This window comes from Pelophylax lessonae (genome assembly GCF_965119305.1).
Source record: "Pelophylax lessonae genome assembly, chromosome: 1".
Taxonomy (NCBI): domain Eukaryota; kingdom Metazoa; phylum Chordata; class Amphibia; order Anura; family Ranidae; genus Pelophylax; species Pelophylax lessonae.
The window spans coordinates 575379446-575406722 of record NC_138768.1 but is presented as its reverse complement, the minus strand read 5'-3'; the positions used below and the strand labels follow the sequence as shown (position 1 = coordinate 575406722).

General features: G+C 44.3%; 1 protein-coding gene across 1 annotated transcript in view; it reads left to right on the top strand.

The window, feature by feature from the left end:
* ABCG2 (ATP binding cassette subfamily G member 2 (JR blood group)) overlaps window positions 1–13993 on the top strand; it is a gene marked incomplete at its 5' end in the record, with an annotated part of 62350 nt that extends 48357 nt beyond the window's left edge. The window contains 3 exons of the mRNA XM_082272093.1: window positions 3088–3177; window positions 8191–8276; window positions 13641–13993. Coding sequence (XP_082128219.1) covers window positions 3088–3177; window positions 8191–8276; window positions 13641–13788 — 324 coding nt within the window. The 3' untranslated portion in view covers window positions 13789–13993. The remainder of the gene's footprint in view (window positions 1–3087; window positions 3178–8190; window positions 8277–13640) is intronic.
* Window positions 13994–27277: the final 13284 nt, after the last annotated feature.

Genomic DNA, 27277 nt, shown 5'->3' with positions numbered 1-27277 from the left:
TTACTATTGAAACATTTTAATCAGTGAAAAATGAGCAAAGATCACCTGCTAAAACGGAGCTTGCTGTTTGCTTTAAAACTCCAAAATAAATATGCATCGGCTTGACTGCAAACAACTAAATATTAATTTTAAAAAATGTTTAATGTTTTATCTGTCAATTCTGCAGTCTGATGATTTTACTTGAATATATCCCAAGGGTAGCATCAATATATATGGTTTTCTCTTAGTTCATTGGCGGACACAGCTCTCCATTATTCAGAACCACATGGTTATATTGCCCCCTACAGGAGTAGGACACTAGGCAGAAAAAAGTCTTGGCTAAGCCTATGGGCAATCCTATGTGGTACACATCCCCCTCTCTGTTATAGGCCTTCAGTTTTTTTCTACCTAGTCAGGAGTAAGGACCTAGATCCCTGCCGGGATCTTTGGTCCTGGAAATTCTTTTCTTTTAAATGGCTTTTTTTCTCCTGGTTTTTTTTTCTTGCGAGATCTACAATCAACTGCCAGACTGGGCAATGGGCTGGATATCTAACTCCAGTGGTCCCCCTGGTCTGGCCAGCGAGCGCACGCAGGCCACAGCTCTGCACTTGGTCGGCTGCGATATAGCCCCACCAGACGGGGGCAGACCTGCGAGTTAAATGCCTTGCGAGGTCGCATACGGCCGGGTCTCAGGCTGAGTCACATTGTTCCTCCTTGCTGACAGCCCCCCATTTCGATGGTGAGGAGGTTCTGTTTGGAGTGGTGCCCGCCTAGTTCGTGAGTAGCTTACCCCCCCCCTCTCCCCCTGGATAAGTTTGGGGTGGATACGGCCCCTCAGACCTTCCCTTGGTTTGGTGGTCCCTGTGGGTCATCTCGGTAACGCCCCCAACCCAGGGTAGCATTAGATGTACCATAGAACACAGTGAAGACAGTCCTCATCAAGTGGCGAATACATGGCACTACAGTGACATTACCAAGAACTGGATGTTCCTCCAAAATTGATGAAAAGACGAGAAGAAAACTGGTCAGGGAGGCTTCCAAGAGGCTTACAGCAACAATGTGATTCTTCGTATGACTGGGCTATAGGGTAGAGTGGCAAGACAGTAGCCTTTTCTTTGTAAGAAAAACATCCAAGCCCGGCTAAATTTTGCAAAAAAAACACATCTGAAGTCTCTTAAAAGCATGTGAGAAAAATGGGTGATGAAACCAAGGTTGAACTTTTTGGCCATAATTCCAAAAGATATGTTTGGCACAACAACAACACTGCACATCATTAAAAGAACACCATACCCACAGTGAGGCAGAGACAAAATCTTCAGGCTTCTACTAGAAAGCTGAACATGAAGAGGAACTTCATATTTCAGCATGACAGCGACCCAAAGCATATATCAAAATCAACAAAGGAATGGCTTTACCAGAAGAAGTTTAAAGTTTTGGAATGGCCCAGACCTGAATCCTATTAAAAATCTGTGGGGTGATCTGAAGAAGGCTGTGCAAAGGAGATGCCCTCGCAATCTGACAGATTTGGAGTGTTTTTGCAAAGAGTGTGTAAATATTGCCAAGTCAAGGTGTGCTATGCTGATAGACTCACCCAAAAATCAAAAGGTGCTTCAACAAAATATTAGTTGAAGGGTGTGCACACTTATGCAACCAGCGTGGACTGGCCTCACCAGTCTTGGTACGTTGACCTGGTGTGACTGGTCACCGACGTCCCTTGGAGACAGCCTCTCAGGGAGGATCTACTGTCCTAAGGGCCGATCTTCCATCCTGCTTTACAGCTGCTGGCTTTGACAGTCTGGCTGTTGAAAGCCAGGTGCTGAAGGATAGAGGTTTGCCTAGGTCGGGGATTCCGACACTGCTGAAGGCTAGAAAGTCTACCTCTAGGAAGATCTACCATCGTACGTGGAAAGCGTACGTTTCACGGTGTGATTCAATTGGATTTCACCCTCGTTTTTTTTTTTTTTTTTTTTTGATGGCTCAGATTTTGACCTTCCTTCAATGAGGTGTTGAGCAGAAATTGGTCTTGAGCATCATCAAGGGCCAGGTGTCAGCCTTGGCGATCTTCTTTCAGCACCCCCTGGCCACATACTCCCTGGTGTGTATTCAAGGGGTTCGACATCTGACTCCACCGGTGCGGTCTCCTCTACCGCCGTGGGATCTGAACTTGGTGCTTTCAGTCCTCCAGGAGCCACCCTTTGAGAATATTTGGGAGATTCCCCTGCTTACAGTGTCCCAGAAGGTGACCTTTTTGGTGGCTATTACCTCTGCTCGCAGGGTGTCAGAGCTGGCGGCATTATCTTGTCGTACCCCCTATCCGGTGGTCCACAAAGAGGAGGTGGTTCCTCTGTTCCCTGTAACGGCGCACTCTACTCGGGCACTTAGTGCTTCTTCCATCATCAAGTGTCAGTGGCGCAGGTTTGCAAGGCGGCCACTTGGTCGTCGGTGCATACTTTTACTAAATTCTAGTGGATGTGTTGGCATCTGCGGATGCTTCCTTTGGCTGCAAAGTTTTGCAAGCTGCTGTTTAGAGGGTTTGTTCTCTCTTTGGGGGTGTATTGTTCAGGTTGGGCTCCAGTTGTTTTTTGTTTTTTTTTTAAGCTCCTGTTTACCTGGTTGGCTATTGTGTTTAGCCTTGGGATTTTTTTGATGTCCCACCCTTCATGTTTGGCACTGCGTTTTAATTCTTCTGATACTGCTTGTTTCTAAACTGAAGGCCTAAAGCATAAAGGGGGATGTATACCACCTAGAACTGCCCATAGGCGTAGCCAAATCTTTTTTTTTTTGCCTTGTGTCCTACTCATGTAGGGGGAAATATAACCCTGTGGTTCTGAATAATAGAGAGCTGTGTCTATCAATGACCTCAGAGAAATGGATTTTACGGTAAGCACAAAAATCCCATTTAAAATAAAAAGATTTGCTCCTGTGAAATTAAAAGTTTGTCCGCATCAAGCTGAAATGGAAATACTAATTATCAATAACTTGTTCTGGAAGTTTAAGTATTTTAATTTTTAAATGTAAAAGTTTTATTTTCTACTTGCAAGACAGTATCATAGTGTCTGTATGTGTTTTTAAACATTTGCCAATGTTCTGTTTTTTTTTTTTTTATAGATATTTTCAGGCTTGCTGGTGAATGTGACTTCTATAATGGATTGGATATCATGGCTGAAGTACTTCAGTATTCCTCGATATGGCCTGACTGTGAGTGAATTATACAACTGTTTGTGCATTTTCTTTTAACTGAGTTTCTGTAATAGTAAAAAAGTGATATTGGATTGGTTGCACTGAAAGGGTATCTTCCCACCTGAGAGGTGATAGGCAGGATAGTTCCTCCTGTTGCTTCACATCTTCTAGTGGTTGGGAATCGGGGTGCTTATTTGCAGCACAGTTTAGCACTTCTGACCAATGTTATCTAACATTTCAAATGTGCAGAGAAGAATATCCCATTGACTGAAATTTTGAGGGGCCGAGCTTGAATAAAGCAGAATGTTGACCTAGGCATGTTTACCCCCCTCCCCTCTATTCCTTAGATTGACAGGCACACCTCCTTTACATTGCCTGTACGGGCATTGCCCGATTAGACATTAATTGCCTACAAGTGCATCCTCCTGTGTGAAGCTTTGACCAATTATGCTACCCACTGGTCTACTGCAAGGGAATACATTGTGTAGCTTGGCCTCTTTGACATTCTCTGGACCTAAAGGTCCGTACACACTGGGCAAATATCGGGCGGCATCGGCCGGTTAAATAAAAACCAGCCGACATTGGGCCTGTGTGTACAGCAGCTGGTCCGACACAAGCCGGCCATTCAAAGGGGCATAAGCAAAAAGGTCTGCCAATCGGCATCTGATCAGTGCTCTCAGCTAATGGCTGAGAGCGCTGGCTGGTGTATTCTGGCAGTCCCCCTGTCAGAACACAATAGCTCATCAGGGGAGATCACTGTACTAACATCATACAGTTAGCACAGCGGCTCCTTCCGAGCTCTTCAGTTTTTTTTTTTTTTTTTGTTCAGCTCGCTGGCTTGAATGGAAAAAAAAACTAACAGTGTGTGTACTAGGCTTTAGTCTTTTGCCCAGTTTATCTGGTGGATGATCTGGCTGCAGTGGATAGTGCAGGGAAACCAATGTTGAAAGCATTGTATGACACACCTTAGAAGTCTGTGTATCAAAGTTGGCTGAATGTGTATGTTTTAAGTCCTTGCATTCTTGCATAAATTTGTAGGCTTATATAAGCTTTGTTGTTCGCATTACAATATTGCACAGTCCCCTGATAGGTAAACAGCTAAATATTTGTACTTTTATTCCTCTTTCAAAATAGTTGCCTGTTATGCTGACCAAATGTAACTTCATTCTGAAGTCCATAGACCGTTCATGCGTGCAATCTTAACCACTTCCATACAGAGCAATTACACCCCCTTCCTACCCAGACCAATTTTCAGCTTTCAGCGCTCTCTCACATTTTGAATGATAATTACTCAGTCATACAACGCTGTACCCAATCAAATGTTTTATCATTTTTTTCCACACAAATAGAGCTTTCTTTTGGTAGTATTTAATCACCACTGGGTTTTTTTATTTTTTTGCGATATAAGTGAAAAAAGAGCGAAAATTTGGAAAAAAACACATTTTTGTTTTAGTTTCTATTATAAAATTTTGCAAATAGTAATTTTTTTTTTCATAAATTTGGGCCAACATTTATACTTCTACATATCTTTGGTAAAAATAACCCAAATTAGTTGTTATTTAGTCTGTCTGTCTGAAAGTTATAGAGTCTACAAGCTATGGTGCCAATCATTGAAAATTGATCACACCTGATGTACCAACGGCCTATCTCATTTCTTGAGGCCCTGAAATGTCAGTACAGTACAAATACCCCCCAAATGACCCCTTTGTGGAAAGTAGACATTCCAGGGAGTTTAGTAAGAGGCATGGTGAGTTTTTTGAAGTTGTATTTTTTTCCCACAATTCTTGGGAAAATGAAGAAATATATATATATATATATATATATATATATTTTTTTTTTACACAAAATTGTCATAACAAGTTATTTCTCACACGCGGTATATGCATACTTGCAATTACACCCCAAAATATATTCTGCTACTCCTCCTGAGTATGGCAATACCACATGTGTGAGACTTTTACACAGCCTGGCCACATACAGAGGCCCGACATTCAAGGAGCATATCACGTACCTGAAGGTGAGCCTGAAATGGTGAGGAAGGCCTCTCTTACCCCTCTGACTCAGGGCCCCTGATAGTGCAGACAGGAGGCGTTTGAGTGTAGAGTAGCACGAGTGCCTGACGGTAGCTGGAAACAGGCCGGTGTCCACAGACAGAGATAGCCAGGTAAATCCGGTAAGTATATAGGTGTGCAGGCAACAGATGATGGAGGCAGAAGTCAGGATAGCAGGGTAGGCTGACTGGACCCTCACAGAAAGGGTGATCAGATTTGGAGAAGACAGGAGCGTGGTGAGACAAGCCGGGTCAGAAGCCAATTGGTAGTGCAGGAGCCAGTAGGAGCAGACAGGAGCAGAGGTCAAAGGACTAGCCGGGGTCGGTGCAGGCGGAGAACAGAAGATGGTCAGGACAAGCCGGGTCTGGAACTTGGAAACAGGATACAGGTTTGCAGGTAACATGTCAACCAAGGCTAAAGACAAAGCAGCACTGAAGCTGAGCAAAGGCTGGGTTTAAATAGCCCATTTGGCGCCAGCATCTATCACACGTCGTGTGCAGCTGCGCGAGTTCACGCATCCGCTATTGCCAAGTCTCTGCGGGTTTTAACAGGAGCCCGTTTTTGCATGTAAATAACAAACCTCTTCTTACAGAGCACCGTCAGGTGTTCTAGAAGCATAAATTACACCTATAATTTCAACGACCTATCACACCTTTGGAGCACCAGGACAATGGAATTACCCACAAAATGACCCCATTTTGGAAAGCAAACACCCCAACGTATATTCGATGAGGCATAATGAGTCTTTTGAACATGTCATTTTTTTTCCACAAGTTTTTGGAAAATGTGGAAAGAAAATGAAAACGCTGCAAATAGGTGATGGGCTGCAGACTGGTACTCCGGTACACTGATCGGGTTCAGAAAGGTACTCAGGTACTCTGATTAGCTTCACAGAGGTACTTGTGTATTCTGATGGGCTAGAGACAGGTACTCGGGTAATCTGATGGGGTGCAGATAGGTACTCGGGCACTCTGAGCTGGAGACAGGTACTCGGGTACTCTGGTGACAAGTTCTTGGGTACTCCGATGACAGGTACTCAAAGTACCCGAGTACCTGTCATCAGAGTACCTGTCGTCAGAGTACCCAAGTACCTCTCATCAGAGTACCCGAATACCTGTCACCAGCCCATCAGAGTACCCGAGTACCTGTCATTAAAGTACCCAAGTACCTGTCATTAGAGTACCCGAATACCTGTCAAGAGTACCCGAATACCTGTCACCAGCCCATCGGAGTACCCGAGTACCTGTCATCAGAGTACCTGATGGGCTGGTGATAGGTACTTGGATACTCCGATGACAGGTTCTCAAAGTACCCGAGTACCTGTCATCAGAGTACCCGAGTACCTGTTAGTACTCGGGTACTCTGGTGGACTGGTGACAGGTACTTTGATGGGCTAGTGACAGATCCTCTTTATTGGGGGGGGGGGGGCAATCAGTGTGTTTTGGGGTGCACTGTGATCGGTAACTAGCTGTTACCACAATCTCCTCCTCACACAGGATCAGTGTGTGAGGAGGAGAACACGGTAACAGCTAGTTACCGTGTTCTCTGTTGACATTCTGTGACCGGCTGTGAGTGACAGCCGGTCACGTGGTAAAAAGCCAATTTCATTGGCTCTTTACCTAAATTGGGGATGGGCTCTGTCCGAGGGACGAGCTTTGTCCCCGATCGGCGTGCATTGCGGAGAAAACGAGCGGCTCGCGCTGGAGCCGCTCATGTGATCGCCTGTGATTGGACACAGCCGATCACAGGTAAACTGCCAATTCTATTGGCGGTTTACCTTGATCGGGGATGGGCTCAGTCCGAGGGAAGAGCCTAATCCCTGATCGCCACGCTGCGTGCCCTCGGGTTAGAGGTTAGAGGGGCCGGCGTCATATGACGGCCGCCCGGATCGAGGAGCCCTTCCTGCCGGCGTCATTTTACTATGGCCCGGTATGGAAGTGGTTAAATATCTTTTCGTCTGATGTGTGCTCCATCGCCTTTATATTGCCCTCCCCACACTTCCCTTTAGGAGTGGACATGTCAAATTCAATGTATTTCTATGAGAGCCATTCCTACGGACACTATAGAAATCACTGCCACTTAAGAAAAGGTTCCTGCACTGCTTTGGTCCAACTTTTGATGCTACTTTGATCCAGAGAATGTAAAGTCAGATCAAAGTCGCACCAAAAGTGGCGCTCCAAATTTGTGCACCAAAGTCACAGTGGAAATCGCGATAATGTAGAAGAAGCCTTATGCCACACATGCACCAATATTTGTGGACCCCTTAATTCAATAAGTAGGTCTACAAGCACTTTTACATGTATCCAAGGTCTATTCTTACTCGAGTTCTCCTCTTGACTTCCATTCTCCAAGGTTAGCAAAGCCAGATATTTAGCGTACTCCAGATGGTGAAAAACTCTTCTTCTCCAATCCAAATTAACCATGCATTTTGTCATTCAGTCGGACAGCATCAGGGACATCCATAGGGATGACGTCTGAATGAATAACGAAACATGTTTGGTGGGACTAGCCTGTCATTTCCACTATATCATTTCCAGCTGGTTGTAACTCATGTTTGCGCTCCACAGATGTCTGTGGCATATATCATAAGCCCTATTCATCCTTCTTCTGTGTAAGTGCATATGCTTTATTACTTTGTTTTTTTGAATCCTAGACACACAAGGTTTTTTACCTAAATGCAGAGAATGCATTGAGGTTTTAGAACCACTTTAAGTTGGTATATGATTTAGGAGGGTTTTTACTTAAGTGCTGCACGATTTTCTTCTTTTTGCTGATTACTGACCTCCAGTTGGGGAAAAAAATGCTTCCATCTTGTTGAACATCTAATCCAAATTTCCTAAATGCATTTGAAGGATTTTCTTTAAAATTGTAGCAAAGCATAGCAGTACTCCTCTCTCTTAATACATTATATAGACTTCTTAAATCAGAGTAAGTAAACTGTAAGGCTTATCTGATCTCTTAATCTTTCTTCCAAAATTAGGCTCTGCAAGCCAACGAATTCCCAGGGCAATTGTTTTGCTCTAACATCACCACCTATCCTTGCAATGCAAGCAGCCCTTTTATCATGTAAGTATACAGTTTACACAACATTCAAGCTGGTTCACATGATCGTGTTTTTACTTTTTCAAAAAGATATACAATCAGTCACTAAAGATAATGTTCAGTAGACAATGGTAAGCTTACATTTTCAGAAGCATTGCGCAGTATTCAAGTTTTGGATAGCGTTGGGAAGTTTTTGGCCCTTTCTCAAGTTTGAATTGCAGTTTGTAGCCAAAAAAACACTGACAAGGGTTTTAGTGTTTTCTTTGGGCAACCAAAATGTATTTAAGGTGTCCCTGGAGAATTCTGTCCTGGCGACATCATAGTAATTTGGTCAGCAAGTGAGTTGAAATCCCCTACAAGGGATCCCCGGACAGCAATAGAGACCTGACAGAGGTTCTCCAACCCTTTTTGGCTAATAATGTAAATTAAAGGATTGTGTGTTTTTTTTTTTTTTTTTTTTTTTTAAATGCTTAAGGGGTAAATCCCTCACAAATGTGGTGTTGCTCAAGCATATGGTGGAACTTTACAACCACGTTTCCCTATCGTTCATTGAAGGACGCAGTTCTCTCTGATTCATATCAGTAGGGTTATACTGCCCCCTACAGGAGTAGGACACTAGGCAGGAAAAAGTTCTGGCTACGCCTATGGGCAGTCACGGAGGGTACACCCTCTCTCTTCCTGCATAGGATGTCAGTTGTTTTCTGCCTAGTAAGATGTAAGGACCTAGTTCTTTGTTGGTATCTCTGGTCCTGGCACAAAAGTATTTTTTTATGTAGAATTTTTTTTTAGCTAGCCTTTTTTTCTCCGGAACTTTTTTTCCTGTGAGATTTTCAAGCAATTATGCTGGGCTGGGCGACAGAATGGACCACCATATCCAGTGGTCACCCCAGTCTGGCCAGCAAGCACGTGCAGGCCTTAGCAACCGGGCTGGGTCGGCCGCGACATAGTCCCACTGGACGGGGACTGGCCCCGCGAGTTAAATGTCTCGCCAGGATGCACGCGACAGGGTCTAGGCTGATGTCGCAGCGTTCCTATTTGGCCGACAGCCCCCCTACTCCGGTGGTGTGGGGTCCTGTCAAAAGATGGCGCCCGCCTGTGTTCCCGGTATGGTGAGTAAATGTTCCCCCCCCCCCCTTACCTGGCGGATTTTGGGGTGAACACAGGCCCTCTCCCTGGGACGGTCGGACCCTCGCACTCCTGGGTTTCCCTCTGTCCTATTGTGACCCCCCCTCCTCTCCACCTCCCCTACCCCCCTCCCACGTGGGGGACTGTCTGGGCGGTCGGGCGAATGCGCTGTCCGCGGTGCGGTCCCGATTACCGCGATTTTCGGGCGGGGCCGCCATTTTGTTGTAGCCTCTGTCTGCTTCTATGGAGGTGGCCATCTTGGTACACCCGTTTTCGGCCATTTTGCTTGAGATTTTTTGCAGTGAAGGCCGGTGGGAGTGCCTGAAGGACAGTGAGTTTTGAGGGTGGTCTCTCCCTCTTTGTGGGGGTCTGTTAGCGCGTGCCTGGCCTCTGGGGGGGGCGCTGTAGCGCTGTGGGGCCGTTTAAAAAGAAAAAAAAGTAATTTTTTCATTTTTTTTTCTTTTAAAGTTGCTGGCGGGTTCCTCAGGTTCAGTATGGACCTTGCAGGCCATTTTTTCCCACCTGACCTCCTCACGGAGGCCGCAGGGCCTTCTGGATCTCCACTGTCTGTCTATGCCTTTTTGGCAGTTCGGGACGCATTTGGGCCTGCCTCTTCTGATGTCTCAGAGTCTAAATGGCCATACACACTATAAGATTTTCTGAAGACTTTTTCCTTCAGATTTACCTTTTCTATGTAGTGTGAGGGCCTGCCAGATTGCATACAAATTGAAAGTGTTTAGGTTTGACCTCATATTATCTGGTTTTGGGAAATCTAAAGGAAAAAGTCTTCAGAAAATCTTCTAGTGTGTATGGCCCATTAGTCTGTCTCAGCCGCTGCAGACGTGGGCCTTCCTGCCGGGTCTGTTACCTCGCGCCCTGTCTCCTAGGATGATGACATTTCCACCTCCCCTGCCGCGACAGGTGCTGGTGGACGCACTGGCTGTTTTCGGTGCGTGGCACCCTGCAATTTGGGGGTCACAGCGGCGGCTGCGCCTAGGGCGCAGGTGGCATCTGGCACTTACATGCCACCTGGAGCTGCTCATTTTGCTGGCTGCTCATTTAGGTGGGGACCGTCTGAGACGTTCCCCTGGGGTGTCTAAGCGGCCGTTAGCCGTTGCCCTTTTGGGGGAGTTTCTGGTACAGAGGACAGTTTCTGCCTTTGGTGGACGTACGGTCTCTAGCTGAATGGGAATACCATTTTTCCGGTGGAGGAATCCCTGTCCTTTAAAGACGTAGGGGATAGGATGGCGCGGGCTGTGGCCTGCACTCTGTGCTCCCTGGCGTAGCTGCACTGGGAACAGTGTTTATGTTTTCCCTTGCTACGCAGACTCTGCCTGATGGGCGGAGTCCCAACACTGCAATTTGGTGTGGGGCATGTCCCTCTTGCCCTGGGGGAGCTGTTGGACCAGCTGGCGCAGGGGCTGCATTTTGTTTGTGATGCCGCGCTGGTCGAGGCTCCCTTGTATAGCACCTTTTCGTTTTTGGCGGTGGATGACCGAAGTGTTGGTCTGCGGATCAAACTTCTAAGAAGGTCTTAATGGATCTCCCTTTTCAGGGGGATCGCCTGTTTGGCTGAACCTTCAGAAGTCATCCCTGATGCATTCCATGAGGCTTGGCTGTTGTAAGCCAGATGTCAAAGGACGGGGGGTTGTCTGCTTCGGTGATTCCCACCCTGCGTAAAGCGTGGGAAGCATCTTCTATGATGATTTTTTTCCATCATATGAGAAAGTAGTGTATTGCGTGGTGTGAGTCTTCTTGGGCTCGCTCTTGCTCAGTGGCCGGATCTTGGCTTCCTTCAGGGGGGGTTGATCAAAGGCCTTGAGTACGGTCGGGTTTCGGCTTTGATCATTTTTATTCCACAGGCCATTGGCCGCCCGTTCCCTGGTGCGTAACTTTATCCAGGGGGTGCGACACTTGGTTCTTCCGGTGCGACCTCCGCCGCCAACTGGGGACCTTGGTTGGTGCAGTCGGTTCTTCCAGACCCTCCTTTGCGAGTATCGTGGGTATCCCCTGCTTACCTTATTGCAGAAGGTGGCCTTGGTTGCTGTCACTCTGTACGCGGGGTGTCGGCACTGGTGACATTGTCCTGTCATTCTCCCTATCTGTTGGTTCATGGGGCCAGGTGGTACTTCGTCCGGATCCGTCCTTCCCTCCGAAGATGGTTTCTAGTGTTCACTTGCACGGGGCCATTGTTTTGCCATCTTGTGTCCTGAGCCCTCATCCTACGGAATGTGCGCTGCATACTCTGGATGGAGTTCGGGCACTCGAGGGGTACTTGGCGACTACTGAGTCTTCCCGTAGTCAGGTTCGCTCTCTGTGCTCACGGATGGCCCAAGGACAGGGCTGCCTGTGTCTGCTGCGACTATTTCCAGGTGAATCCGGCAGTCGGTGGTGCAGGCTTCTTCATTTATGGGTCAGGTCCTACCTTTCCCTGTTTCGATACGTTCAACGGCTTTCCTGGGCTTTTTGCCATACAGGCATCTGTGCTTCAGGTTGTAAGATGACTACCCGGTCGTTTGTTCACACCTTTGCTACCTTTTATGAGGTGGATGTGCTGGCACCTGCAGATGCCTCTTTTTGGTCGCAAGGTTTTTTCTGGCTGCTGTTTGGAGGGCTTTTGGCCTTCCTTGAGGGTGTTTACTGTTTGTTTTCAGGTGGGCCTCATCTTTTGTTCTGATGAGTCCTATGTTGCCTGGTGGGCTGTGTTTGGCTTTGGGGACTTGTTCTTTACTGCTGTTCCCACCCCTCATTTTATGGCACTGCTTTGGGACGTCCCTACTGATATGAATCAGAGAGAACTGCGTCCGTCAATGAACGATAGAGAAAACTGGATTTTTGCCTTTTCTCTTAAGTTCATTGACGGACGCAGTACCCGCCCCTCTATTTTGGGTTGGGTTGGTGTTACTTTCTGACACTGCTTTGATACAAAACTGACATCCTATGCAGGAAGAGAGAGGGTGTACCCTCTGGTACTGCCCATAGGCGTAGCCAGAACTTTTTCCTGCCTAGTGTCCTACTCCTTTAGGGGGCAGTATAACCCTACTGATATGAATCAGAGAGAACTGTGTCCATCAATGAAGATTTTACCCCCTTCCTGACCAGGGCCTATTTTGCGATTCGGCACTGCGTGATTTTAACAGACAATTGCGTGGTCGTGCCAAGCTGTACCTAAACTAATTTGATGTCCTTTTTTTTTCCCCACAAACAGAGCTTTCTTTTGGTGGTATTTGATCACCTGTGCAATTTTTTTTTTTTTTTTGATCATGCGCTATAAACAAAAAAAGAGCATAAATTTTGCAAAAATAACAATATTTTTAACATTTTTTTATATGAAATTCCCCCCAAAAAAAAGTAAAAATCAAAATTTTTTAACATTTTAGGCCAATTTGTTTTATGCTACATAGGTTTGGTAAAAAAAATCGCAAAAAGCGTATTTTGATTGGTTTGCGCAAAAGTTATTGCGTTTACTAACTAAGGGAAAGATTTTTGTCATTTTTGTTGTTTTTTTTTTAACGAGTAATGGCGGCGATCTGTGATTTTTTTTTTTTTTTTTTTTTGCGGGACTGCGACATTGCGGCGGACAGATCGGACCCTTGACTGACATTTTTGACACTTTTGGGGGAACCAGTGACATTAATACAGTAATCAGTGCTATACATATGCACTGTTACTGTAAAAATGACACTGGCAGTGAAGGGGTTAACTTTTTTGAGAGGGAGGGGTTAAGTGTGTCCCTAGGGGTGTGATTCTAACTGTGATTGGATGTGGCTACTGGTGTAAGCACAGAGATCAACAGTCCTACATAGTAGAACCGTACAATCTCAATTCTTACACAGGGAAGAATGACAGGCGGCTTTGTTTACATTAGCCGCCTGCCTTTCTCCCGGTGTAACGGACAATCACGAGTGCCCAGCGGACATCGGGTCCGCCGGGCACACGCGCGGGGGGGTCCGTGACCGAGCGGGAGCGCGACCTGGCGGCGTGCGCTCGCTCCCTAGAGCCTCACAGGCTAGCGACGTAGTCCTACGTCACTTTGCCTGTGAGGGGCTGACCGCCGCAGTAAATAGTGCGGCGGTCGGCAAGTGGCTAAGAGAAAAGGATTTTACGTTAAGTCAAAAACCCAGTTTTCCAGAATGGCATAGAACTGTGAAAAAGAAAAGCATCTACCACCTCTTCATCCCCTTGTGATATATTGGTGAACTTGTCATGTCAGTCTGTTTTGTATTTACCTACTTCAAAAATGTTGTTTTTTTTTTTTTTCAGAACGACTGGAGATAACTATCTTTACAATCAGGGCATCGAAAACAGCTCCTGGGGTTTATGGCAGAACCATCTAGCATTGGCTATAATGACAATTATATTTCTCACAATCGCCTACCTGAAGTTGAATTTCATGAAGAAGCTAACTTAAACATGAGCAGACCTGCACTTTACATTTTCATTGCTTATAGATGTGCATATGTAAATATGTTCTATAGGTTGAATCACCAAGTGACCTCTTAATCTGAATGTGTGAAACACAGCAAAGATAAGAAAAAGCCATTATATTCTTATTCCCATGTTACTTAAGATGCACTACTAAATTTGTAATGGGAGTTTGGTTTGAATCTTTTTACTCTTTTGAGGCAAATAGAAGTCGTTATGCCAAATGAGGATTATTTTATTATAAAGTATTGCTCCATGCCTTTCCGGTATACCAAATATTTGGCTGTTTTGTGTATATAAAAGAAATGCTTATCTTTACTGTGTTTTGTGTAATAAGTGTTCTTTTACATGGTGTAAATGTTGAGATTTATTTATGGCAAAATTGTTTATAACATGCTGCATTAATGTTCTAATTTTAATAATGTTCTATTTTTGTTTGTTCAGCCCACTAAAATTTCTCTTTTGATAACAACTATAACAATGGTAGATCCAGTATATTTTGTGACAGCCATTATTTTGTCAAATGGCATTTTGCCTAAAAAAAAAATGTTGCCATTTTCCATAAAACACTGAAAATGGAAATAAAACTTTTTTCCATATGGTAACCTATGTGGATTTTATTTGCATTCTTTTTTGGTTTGTTTTATCATTGTATGTAGTTATTGTATTTAAAGAGGTTTTCCAGATTTAGTGAAAATTCATGCCCTTTTTCATAGTCTTGGAAAAGTGGGAACGTTTTGCCAGCTACCACTGGGTTTTTACATTGTCCTAGTATGTATGCATATTTGTATGTATGTCCAGCCTTCAGAAAGAAATGTCAATGGTATAAGGCCCCTTTCACACAAGAGGTCCGATCCGCTTAGGATGTCTTTTTTTTCAGTCGGACCCCATCAGACCCTCCATTTTCCTCTATAGAGCGCTGGATGTAAGGAAACATGTGTCTGTTTACAGCTGGCTACCAATCCTGACCCAATCCTGCCAAAGAAAATGGAAGGGGATCTGTTCCCCTCCGTCTTGCCGGATGGGATCGCATCGGAGGGCATTCGGGTGTAAACGGACAGCTGATCTGTTTGTATCCGACTGCCCTTAGAGCAGAGAGGGCTGTGTCCGTGACTGCTCTGCATAAGCGGAATAGAGACTGACCTGTCATCCAGCCGCTTTGCTTAGCTCAGTAGGGGATCAGTGGACAAACCCCCTGCTGAGCAAACCTGGATCTGGCCCACGTGAAAGCGGCCTTAGTGTAGAAAACGTGCTAAGTAAACTCATGTAGAATGTAATAAGATAACCATAGACACATGCTAGCTGTTCCTGATCTGGTTGTTTGCAGAGAGAATTTCATGTATGTAGGCCCATCTCTAATAATAATCATTCCCCTGCCAACACAGTGTTGATGGGGGAATCAAGCAAATTTCTTTCCTGCTAAGAAATTTGCTTTGTGTATGGCCTGCATAACACTGTGCTCACTCTGAATACCCAGTCATGTGCAATCTGATTTCACCTATGTGTTTGGGTGCTCAAAATGAACATAGCTACACCTTGGTAAAATAAAAAATGTTACTCCCTTAGTAATCAATCCCCCTGTTTGCCTGTTGTGTTTTGGAGAGTTGTACTACAGCATCTACCCTCAGCCGTGCTTTGTAGCCACTAAGGTAAATTTGTCTAACCAAAGCTCACTAAAAAAAACATCTTCTAGGACTAGGTCCTAGATTAATTTCTGGATTTTATTTACCCAGATCAACACCCACCATAGGTAGGAGAGCTATCCACAAGAAATATATTGAATAATATTAAAATCTGGATTGATTGCTCTGCCTACTCCCCATGAGGATGTTCTATCTTTAAATGCTGCATATCCAATAAGCCAAACTTTTCCTGGCAGGTATCATTTCAAAACCTTTATTGTATACAAAAATAACAAAAAAGGAACAAAACCCAAAAGCACACATTTAAAACCATTGCAATTGCCAAATGCCCTTAAATGCTCTAAAGCACTTTAATCTACATATATTCCTGGAATATGATTGGAGCTTAGAGAAAACATCGAGAGGCATTAATAGAACAAGGAAGAATTATTATAGTAAAAAAAAATCCTGGGATCAATGGTGTATCACCATCAGATTCTTCAAATGAATCACTAATCTATAAATAAGCATTAAAGCAGGGCTCCACAAACTCCAGGCACCAGGTCGCATTGGCGACTAGAATTATCGGCCTGGCGCCTGGGCAGGTGTCTTGTCCCCATGCCGCCCGCACCTGCGGGTGCGCAGACTAAGATGCCGCGCAGGCGCTCACGACATGGTGCAAGGGTCTTCGCAGCACTCTGGTGGCAGAGTCGGCCTCTCCGACTGCCCTTGCTATGGTGGATCAGCTTATCCAAACAGCGATGTTCCTGTGCGACGTGGCCTTGGACGAGGCACCGTTGGTCACCCGGTTGTCGGCGGTGGGGATTGCGATCCACTGCATTACCTGGTTAAAGAGCTGGTCGGCTGACCACGCGTCCAAAAAGACAGTGTCTGAGGTCTCCTATGAGGGGGGTCGTCTTTTTGGGGAAACTCTAGATGAGTTAATTAAGGGGCTCACGGGAGGTAAGAGTACTATGTTGCCCCAGGTCACTAAGGGTAAGTCCCCCCGCATGCGGAGGGGGCCCTCCTTCAAGACTCAACGTAATTCCTTTCGTGCCTTTGGGACGCAGGAGAAGGGTAAACCCTTCCGACTCCCGGTGGCCACAAGAAACCGTGGTCGGGTAAGCCAAAAGCTGGTCATTGTGGCTTATATCAATCACCAAGGGGGCACCAGGAGTGCCCGGGTGGCCAAGGAAGTGGCCGAGATTCTATCTTGGGCCGAATCGCATGTACCAGTGATCTCGGCTGTTCACATTGCGGGTGTGGACAACTGGCAGGCGGACTTTCTGAGTCGCCAGACCTTGGACCAAGGAGAATGGTCCCTGCATCCGCAGGTATTTTGCCTCCTGTACGCCCGGTGGGGGACGTGGGTCTGTTTGCATCCCGTCTCAACAAAAAGGTGGAAAGGTTCGTGGCCCGAACTCGCGATCCTCTGGCGGACGCGTTGGTGGTGCCTTGGCATCGCTATCGGCTGATGTATGCCTTTCCTCTGATTCAACTGTTGTCCAGGTTCCTCCGCAGGTTGGCATCGGAACCGATGTCAGTCATTCTAGTGGCCCCGGACTGGCCTTGACGGTCCTGGTACGCGGACATCGTTCAGATGGTCGTCGAACCTCCCTGGCGGCTTCCGCTGCGAGACGATCATCTGCCTCAAGGACCGATCTTCCATCCTGCTTTACAGTCTCTGGCTTTAACGGCATGGCTGTTGAAAGCCAGGTCCTGAGGGATAGAGGTCTTCCACAGGCGGTCATCCCTACCTTGTTAAAGGCTCGTAAAGCCACTTCAAGGAAGATTTATCACCGCACCTGGAAAGCGCATTGGGCTTCACCCTCGTTCCTTCTCAGTGGCGAAGGTCTTTGCCTTTCTGCAGAAGGGCGTGGATCAGCGCCTGGCGCTCACTACGGTCAAGGGTCAGTTGTCACCCTTGGCCATCTTTTTTCAACGACCTTTGGCGTTGTATTACTTGGTACGCACCTTCATTCAAGGGGTGCGGCATTTGGCCCCCCCGAGGAGAGCTCCTTTGCCTCCCTGGGATCTGAATTTGGTTTTGTCTGTGCTACAAGAACCTCCCTTCGAGAACATCAGAGAGATTCCTCTGTCTGTGTTGTCACAAAAAGCTGCCTTTCTGGTGGCCATCACGTCAGCTCGCAGAGTGTCTGAGTTGGTGGCCTTGTCCTGCCGCTCTCCTTATCTGGTACTTCATAGAGATAAGGTGGTTCTGCGACCAGATCAGTTGTTTTTTCCCAAGGTGGTTTCTTCGTTCTACCTCAATGAAGATATCGTGTTGCCTTCGCTGTGTGCACGACCCAAGCATCCTAAGGGGTTTGCCTGGCATTCCCTGGATGTGGTCTGGGTGGTCAAGGTTTATTTGTCCACCACGGATTCGATTCGGCAGTCTGATTCTCTATTTGTTCTTCCTGAGGGACCTCGGAAGGGAGCGGCCGCCTCTGCGGCAACCATTTCTAAGTGGATCAGACAGACGATTGTTCAGGCCTATTCCATTAAGGGTAGGATTCCCCCTTTTCCGGTAAAGGCTCATTCTACTTGAGCTGTTAGCGCCTCTTGGGCTTGCTTTCCCACCCCTCATACCTGCACTGCTTTGGGACGTCCCATTAGTGAAGGCTAATACCATCGGGCGGCGACTGTCAGAGGACGTAAGAGAAAATAGAATTTTTGTAAGAACTTACCGTAAAATTATTTTCTCTGAGTCCTCTGACAGTTGCCGCCCCGCCCCTCTGGTTTTTGGATCTAGGGGTTGTTGCCTTCCAGTTCTGCTTGCTAGAAACTGAGGTAATATCAGATTGGGTTCAGGATAATGGCTGAGGGATGGCCCCCTAGTGGCGTGCCGAGGTATAAGTTTTTTTGTATTAACCTGATAATCAATTATCTGCCTAGCCTTGCTCCTGCAGAGGGCGCCATTACCCATTAGTGGAGGCTAATACCATTGGGCGGCGACTGTCAGAGGACTCAGAGAAAATAATTTTACGGTAAGTTCTTACAAAAATTCAATTTTTTTTTTCATTCTCTCCCTGTCATGCCAGCCAAAGGCCCTTTCACACGGGCTGTCTGATCACGTCTGCCTATCAGTTTTTCAGGTGAACCTGATCGGACCCTCCAGTTTCCTCTATGGAGCGGCGGATGTCTGCTGACAGCCGCCGCCATCCAATCCTGTCGGCCAAAAACAGACAGATGGTGGCCCTACTTTCCATCCGTCCAACGGATCGAATCAGTTGGCATTGGTTGGAAATGGACAGGCAGTCCATTTCCATCCAACTGCCCCATAGAGGAGAGCGGGACTGTGTCCATGTTCGCTCTGCATAGCAGAGTAGACACCTGTCATCCGCCTACTCAGCAGGTTCCGCTTAGCGGAGGCGCCCTTGTGAAAGGGGCCTAAGGTGGCATGAGTACTGGATCTCCTATCGCCTCCACCTTGCTGCACTGTCCTTCCATAGTGAGCCACTGCCCATCACACCATCAAGACAAGTACACATGGGCCAAATGCCGGGCAACATCAGCCGGTTCATTAGAATTTGCCGACATTCGGCCCGTGTGTATGGCAGCCAGTCCGACAGAACCTGGCCATTTGGCATGCGAAGAAAAAAAAATGGTTTCTAACTTTCTTAGCTGGCTCCTAAATTCCAAGCAAATTTGTCAAGCCCTGCATTAAAGGATCAATCATGCATTCAGAGTGTCCTGGTTGTGTGGTTGATAAATTGTTAATACATCAATGCATACAGAGTATCCCTGTGGTCAAGAGGATGAGAAATCACTGCTATCAAGGGGTTATCCCCAAAGTCAAGTCCATTCACGTGGGATGATGGTATAGATGGCAGCTTTGATCAACGTCCCTCGCACTAGACCTAATATTACAGCCACCATGAAAAGATGTGTTATGCGACAAAGTGCAAATCATGAAGCAACTGATAAACCACAAATCATCCAGAAAATATTGTAATATTATGGCTGTTTAGGCATCCAGGAAGATGCCATCAATCTAAACAGTCACTGTGGTCCAGAGAAGGTGATCATACTGTTATTGTGAGTAATTGTGATGTCCTTCACTTGTGATAATGATATAATTAACAGCCATGTTCAACCTCCCTCACAGCCATAGAGAAGAAAAAGAATGCATGGGCTCATTGATGAACATGTTATGTGTCCATAATATAGCATCATTCAACATGGATCTCTTAAAGTGTTACTAAATCCAGGACCTGCATTCAATATATCTGGTCTCCCACAGTACAGGGAACATGGAAATGCAATTACATAGTTACATAGTAGGTGAGGTTGAATAAAGACAATAGTCCATCCAGTTCAACCTGTGTAGGTGTGTGTGGCCGTAATCATCTCACATAACTGAATGTTCTGATCCTTGAGATGTACGTCTAAGAGTCTTTTGGAAGCCACCATACTTCCCGCAGAAACCACCTCTTGTGGTAGAGAATTCTACAATCTTGTAACCCTAACAGTAAAGAACCCCCCACGTTGCCTGAGGTTAAAACGCTTCTCCTCTAATTGCTTTGTATGCCCTCGAGTCCTCATGCAATCCCTTCGACTGAATAGCTTTTTTTCGATGCCAAGATCACCATTGAGATATTTATAAATTGCTATCATGTCCCCTCTCAGGCATCTCTTCTCCAGGGAGAATAAATCAAGCGATTGCAGACGCTCTTCATAATTAAGGTCCTCCAATCCCCTAATTAGTTTAGTTGCCCTTCTCTGGACTCTCTCCAGCTCCAACACATCCCTCCTGAGGACTGGCGACCATAACTGGACAGAGTACTCCAGATGTGGTCGAACCAGAGTTTTATAAAGTGGAAGGATTATAGTCTTATCTCTGGAATACATCCCTTTCTTTATGCATGCTAATATTCTGCTGGCTTTGGCAGCTGCTGCTTGACATTGCATGCTATTGCCTAGTCTATCCTCTACCAAGACTCCCAGATCTTTCTCCATTTTTGGTTCCCCCCCTAACGTGTATTGTGCTTTTATGTTTTTAGTCCCCAAGTGCAAAACCTTACACTTCTCCACATTAAACCTCATTTGCCATGTCGTTGCCCACTCTGTTATTTTGTCCAGGTCTTTTGTAGGATATCTGCTTCATGCTGTGCAGTTATTGCCCTGCCCAATTTTGTGTCATCTGCAAAAACTGATATAGAACTACTGATCCCGTCCTCAATGCTGTTTATGAAAAAATTGAACAAGGTTGGTTCCAGGACTGAGCCTTGGGGGACACCGCTTACCACCTCAGACCAGTCTGAGTATGCGCTGTTTATTACCACCCTTTGGACACGCCCTTTTAGCCAGTTCCGTATCCAAGAGCAAACCCTGCGGTCGATGCCTGCAGACCTTATCTTATAAATTAAGCGTTTGTGGGGAACTGTATCAAATGCCTTAGCGAAATCCAGGTACACCACATCCACTGGTCTCCCCCTATCTAGCTCACAGCTGACCTCCTCATGGAATGTTAAGAGATTGGTTTGACAAGAACGCCCAATTATTTTAGTAAAGATAAACTGCTAAATACCTTTTCTCATCCACAGTATATAGCAGTTTTGTGACTTCTATCAATGTCTGGTCACGCACTGAGGACCAGTTTTCGTTCTCCTCTGGATGTCCTATGAGGCTGCTGATTGGCCCTGTTCTGATCACATGCATCCTCCCCTCCCAAAAAAAAAAAACTCTCTAGCAATACACACACTAAACTGAGCATGTGCAGAGTCCCCCAAGGCTCTGTACTATCAAGAGATGGATTGGGGACTGTGGAAGAAGGGGAGGATCAGAGAGGACAGGATCAAACAGCCTTTTTACACAATGCACAGGATTAACCCCTTAGGTTCCACAGTGAGTATAACAAGCATGCTTTACTGCATATACAGACTGATTTTACAGTTGTGGGTTTAGTAACACTTTAAGGATTTAGCCAGCTTTCAATAAATATGTATAAAATATAAAGTATACTTATTAGTCCCCTTTTTCTGGTACTATATCCACACCATAGCTCCATATTCCGGAGAGTAATGTATGCTAAATGGCTAAAATCCTGCTGAACTGGTTTTCCCGGCTCCAGTTGGCTGCATCAGAGGAAAACGGCAGTACATTGTGGGCCATGTGCTTGAAATGGACAATTGCCGTCATGCATAATGGCCTCACAACGTGCGCATGCCATGCGGGTGACATTTTAAGGGGAGAACCAATAACTCCTATGTATTGTACAATACAATAGATATTCCCGAGAGGAATTCTAAGAGACATTTTTTAGGAAACAGAGCATTAACCACTTGCTGACCGCCGCCCAACTATATACGGCGGCGGTCAGCCCCTCCCAGGCAAAGTGACGTACCTGTTAGTGATTTGGTCAATCCCATCCTCACTGTGGTTAAATCTAATCTGTTCTATGTAACAGCGGAGCCTCCGGGAGTGTCCTTTGCCACTGGAATAAATCAAGTAGCCTGCGTGTGGTACAAAGGACTTCTCGTCTGTTTAATGCCCCATACACACATGCAGATTGTCTGCAGACTTACCAAAACCATATAATATGAGGTCAAACCTAAACACTTTCAATTTGTATGCAATCCGGCAGGCCCTTGCACTACATAGAAAAGGTAAGTCTGCAGACAATCTGCACGTGTGTATGGGGCAAAGTACATATCCAGAGATCTTTATACAAAGAATACAGGATGCACAGTAAAAGGGGGGGGGGGTGTCTAGGGTAGGTTATGTGTGCAAATAAATGGTTAAACGTGAAAGTTAAGCAATACTGATTTCAAGTTCTAAAAGCGGAACTAGGGGTACAATGTCTACAGGAAGAAGCTCATGTGTATATACAGTATAATCAGATAAAAAGTTAATCTGATTTGAAACTTTTGGCTCTGTGCCAACAGGGTCCAATGGTCACACTAATTGCGGTAACTCTTTCTGTCCAAAAATAAATTCCACAACTATAACAGGAACAAAGATATGACATTTGAACGCTTTCTTGGCAAGTAGCCAATTTTCAAAATTTTGCAGGAAGGCTCCCCTTCACATAGGGGACCATTTGCAAAATATAATTTCTCATTATCTATTTTTTATAGAATTATAATCTCAAAACATCCTGCCGACAATGGCAATTTATGTTTTGCCTAATAAAATAGTGTTTTTATTCACTATTATTACTGTTCACAGAGGTTGCTATGCTTTATACACAATGTATAAACCTTACAAAGTTTTAGTAGCCTAATCAGAAACTTCCTGTTTTACAATTAACATGTACTGTGACTTTAAATTAACGACAAATGTTTGAATTATAAGACTGTGCTATTCAGCAGTGACACTTAACTTCAGGCCAAAACTCCCAAACAGTCTCACCCGTCTTCTGTCTATAGGCAATCGCTGTGGTCTATATCTATGTGTTTAAAGACTTTCACTTTCACTTCTAATAGCGCTACGTAGCTTTTTTTTTACCTATTCTATTGTACTAATATGGGGCATAAATAAACCAATTCTCCCCGCTTTTTCCAAGTACTTTATATTACAACTAAACATTTACTAAAATATTTACTTGCATCCTAATATCTCTAAGGCTGGCTACACATGTCCGGACAACTCTTTATTGTACAATTTTCTGTTAAATCCACCACAAACCACATAATAAAAGGTCAAAATTAAACCTATTCATTTGTATCCAATTAGGCAAGCGTTTGTACTACATAGCTGAAGGTAAATTTCAAGAAAACCGCACTGAAAATTGTAAGAAAATTGTATCATGTATGGCCAGCATCAGACCTAAACCTTCAGTATAATTTCACAAAAGCATAAACAAAATCCAATATTCTCTCACTTAACAAAACATGTCTCTAAGATTTACACATTCACAAAATCACTTAAATGTATCTGGGTCCTTAGACCCTCTTTATGGTTAAAAACCCTCCTGAAAAGCCATTTGGTGTATGTATATTGAACCCTATACTCCCAGGTATAGTGGCTATATAGAAGGCTTTCCTACCATTATAGACAAACAATACACATAATAAACATTTATCTTGATTTGTCTGATAACCTACGATCGGTCAGTCAATTTTTACAGTAATAATGAGACTGTCGCTATCAGGAACAGTGTGATATATTAACAATCCGCAGGTGCAATTTTTACAAGTCATATATAATTATAGATACAGTTTACATATATGTCAAACCAGTAATCGTGACAAATAATTTCCTCTTATTAGACATAAAAGTAAATGAACTTAAATCGCTACACAAAAGTGACAAACCAGTTCATTTAACTTACCAAACTGAAGCTCCATGTCACACAAACAGATAATCTTATACTTTAAATCTTACAGTTCTATGCGATAGAGAGATGTAAGCAAGAAAAGGGGTAGTTTTTTGTTTTCTTACACAGAACAGATTGACATCTATTTATTATTCACTAAAGGAACGGGGTTCTCCTAAAACCCCCTGGGCTTCCCTGAAACCCAAAGAAAAAAACTGTCTTTGTTAAAGACAGCTTCAATGCCTCCTAGAGACGTTTTATTTGTCCCTCCCAGAGGAACGGGATTCTGGCTTCCCTGAAGCCTCTATATATATATATATATATATATATATATATATATATATAGATATATAGATATATATATGTACAGGGCTTGACAAATTTTCCTGAAATCTAGGAGCCAGCTAAAAAAGTTAGGAGCCAGTTTTTTTTTTAAACAACCAAGCTTTATTTAATAAAACGGATACGAAATTTACACATAAATACGACTAGAACCCCACTCTCCTCTATAGCACAATTGGATGAAAACAGACTGTCTGTCTCTTTCCATCCGATGCCATCTGATCCGATCCACGGGATGGATAGAAAATAGAGCCACCATCCGTCTGCTTTTGGTGGACAGGATCAGATGGCGGCAGATTACTGCTTCATAGAGGAGAATCAAGGGTCCGATCAGGTCTGCCTGAAAAACTGACAGGCGGACCTGATCAGACAGCCCGTGTGAAAGGGGCCTTCGGCTGTGGCATGGCGATGAGGGGAAAAAAAAAAAAACAGTATATATATATATATATATATATATATATATATATATATATTTTTTTTTTTTTTTTAATAATTGGAAAAAAAATAATTATTTTTTTTATTTTTTTTTAATAATTAAAGAAAAAAATATATATATATATTTTTTTTTACATTTAAAAAATAAATTAAATAAATAATAATAACCACACTCCCTGTCAAAGGTAACTAACTGGACAGGGAGATGGTAATGAATTGAGAACAAAAAGGCAGTTCATTACTCCCGGCCTCCACAAGAGGGCGCCAGTTCCCCATTGGAAGCCTGTCATCTCAAGTAGGCCGAAAAGCCGGGGCCTCAATTTTCGGACGGCCCGGAAGTCCGTGCACTCCGTGCGCGGAAGTCCGGGCAAAAATGACAGGACACCTTCTGCAGGGCACCCCCAGGCGCCAGGTCGCTAATTCTAGTCGCAAATGCGACCTGGCGCCCGGGGATTGTCGAGCCCTGTATATGTATATATATATAGATATATATAGATTATATATATATCTATATATATATAGATATGAAACCCAGAGTGTCTCCCAGAGCCACCCTCTATATCTAACACGCTCCCTGAGCGTTTGGTGTATGGTTCAGAGATCGGAACCAGGGCCAAAAGTCCAAGTCCCCCAGACAGGTAAACAGATAAAATAAAATTTCTCCTTACCCAGTACCGGTGATCCTCGGACCTGTGATGACCTCTCTTCCGTCCCATTGACGAGCCCCCAACTGTTAGTGATTTGGTCAATCCCATCCTCACTATAGTTAAATCTAATCTGTTCTATGTAAGAGCGGAGCCTCAGGGAGTGTCCTTTGCCACTGGAATAAATCAAGTAGTCTGCGTGTGGTACAAAGGACTTCTCGTCTGTTTAATACATATCCAGAGATCTTTATACAAAGAATACAGGATGCACAGTAAAAGGGGGGGGGGGTGTCTAGGGTAGGTTATGTGTGCAAATAAATGGTTAATGTCCGCCTGTCACAAAGCCGCCTGTCATTCTCCCCTGTGTAAAAGCACAGAGAATGCTATGTAGGACCGATGATCTGTGCTGTTACACGACTAGCCACATCCAATCACAGTTAGAAACACGCCCCTAGGGACACACTTAACCCCTCCCTCTCCAATAAAGTTAACCCCTTCCCTCCCAGTGTCATTTTTACAGTAACAGTGCATATGTATAGCACTGATTACTGTAGTAATGTCACTGGTACCCCCAAAAGTGTCAAAAATGTCAGTCAAGGGTCCAATCTGTCCGCTGCAATGTCGCAGTCCCGCAAAAAAATCGCAGATCGCCACCAATACTCGTTAATAAAAAAAAAGACAAAAATCTTTCCCTTAGATAGTAAACGTAATAACTTTTGCACAAACCAATTAAAATACGCTTTTTGCGATTTTTTTTTACCAAACATATGTAGCAGAAAACAAAATTGTCGCTCTTTTTTTGTTTATAGCGCATGATCAAAAAATCGCACAGGTGATCAAATACCACCAAAAAAAATCTCTGTTTGTGGGAAAAAAGGACGTCAATTTAATTTGGGTACAGCGTCGCACGACCGCGCAAGTGTCCGTTAAAGCCACGCAGTGCCGAATCGCAAAATAGGCCCTGGTCAGGAAGGGGGTAAAATCTTCTGGAGCTTAAGTGGTTAAAGTTTAAATTAAGACCAAAGGGTTCAAAACATTTTTTCTTCTATGATTAAAACTTTTTTTTAAGAACATTAATAAATCACATTATCAAAAATAACAATTGGTACTGTAAATACATTTCATAGGACATACTCATATTAAACTCAAGGGCTTCTCGTGTATTTTAGATAGCTTAATATTGCTTTTTCACCACGCACCACAAAGATCCAAATTAAAATATATGAAATATTATACATCCACATTATTGTACAATATATATAATAAAAATAAATCACTGTCAGGAACTTCTTGTTTGATAACATATTATATCTCATGTAACTTTCATTTGAGCATAATTTTAGATTCAAACAAATCAAACTCCAAATATTGTATGTTGGATAAGCAGCATATATTATACTTTCACTGATCTTATTTAGTATGACTAGGCTTATCTCAGACTGCAAACATGGAGAGTGAGACGCAAACAAGTCTCAACAACAAGAAAGCATTTTAAGTGTTCAAAAAAGGAGCAAAACTCAGACTGTCATTGAGACCAGGGGATCTGGTTGCTTCCCAGATCCAACTGGTTTCATGTTGTAAATGTATCTGATCAAAGTTGCCCCATCTGGAGTTTTGGAGGACAACCTCAATGACCCAGCAGCTTAAAGAGTTTGTAAATGATCGCCTTGTAAAACAACCCATTCTGTTTAAAATAGAAATGAAATGCAACATTTTGTATAGATATAAAAAAACATACATTAAATATCCTTTTTTTTTTTATAAGTGATCATATTCCCTCTGTTCTCAGCTGCATAATTGCTGGGGAGAGGAGAAGCAGCAGCAGCACACTGAGCTTCCCAGTGAATGGCTGTGCAGTGGGGGGCGTGTCAGGACAAGTTTGATCATTGGAGGAAAGTACACTGAGTTCCCAGCACAGCTAGAGAACTCACCACGGTATGCTCTCCTGCTTAGTGTGGTCAGTTTTTAATAGGAAAGCAGAGGAACTGACAGGAACACCAGGTATTTCACACAAAGGAAGCAATACAAAGAGAACAGGATACTTTCTCATACAAGTACATAGACCAGAAAGCACATATCAGGAGTATACTGTGTTTGGGTAAGAAACGTTTTAAGCACTCTGGGTCCCTATCATGTTGTAAACAGATGTGTCTTGCAAGAGGGGCTTTCAAA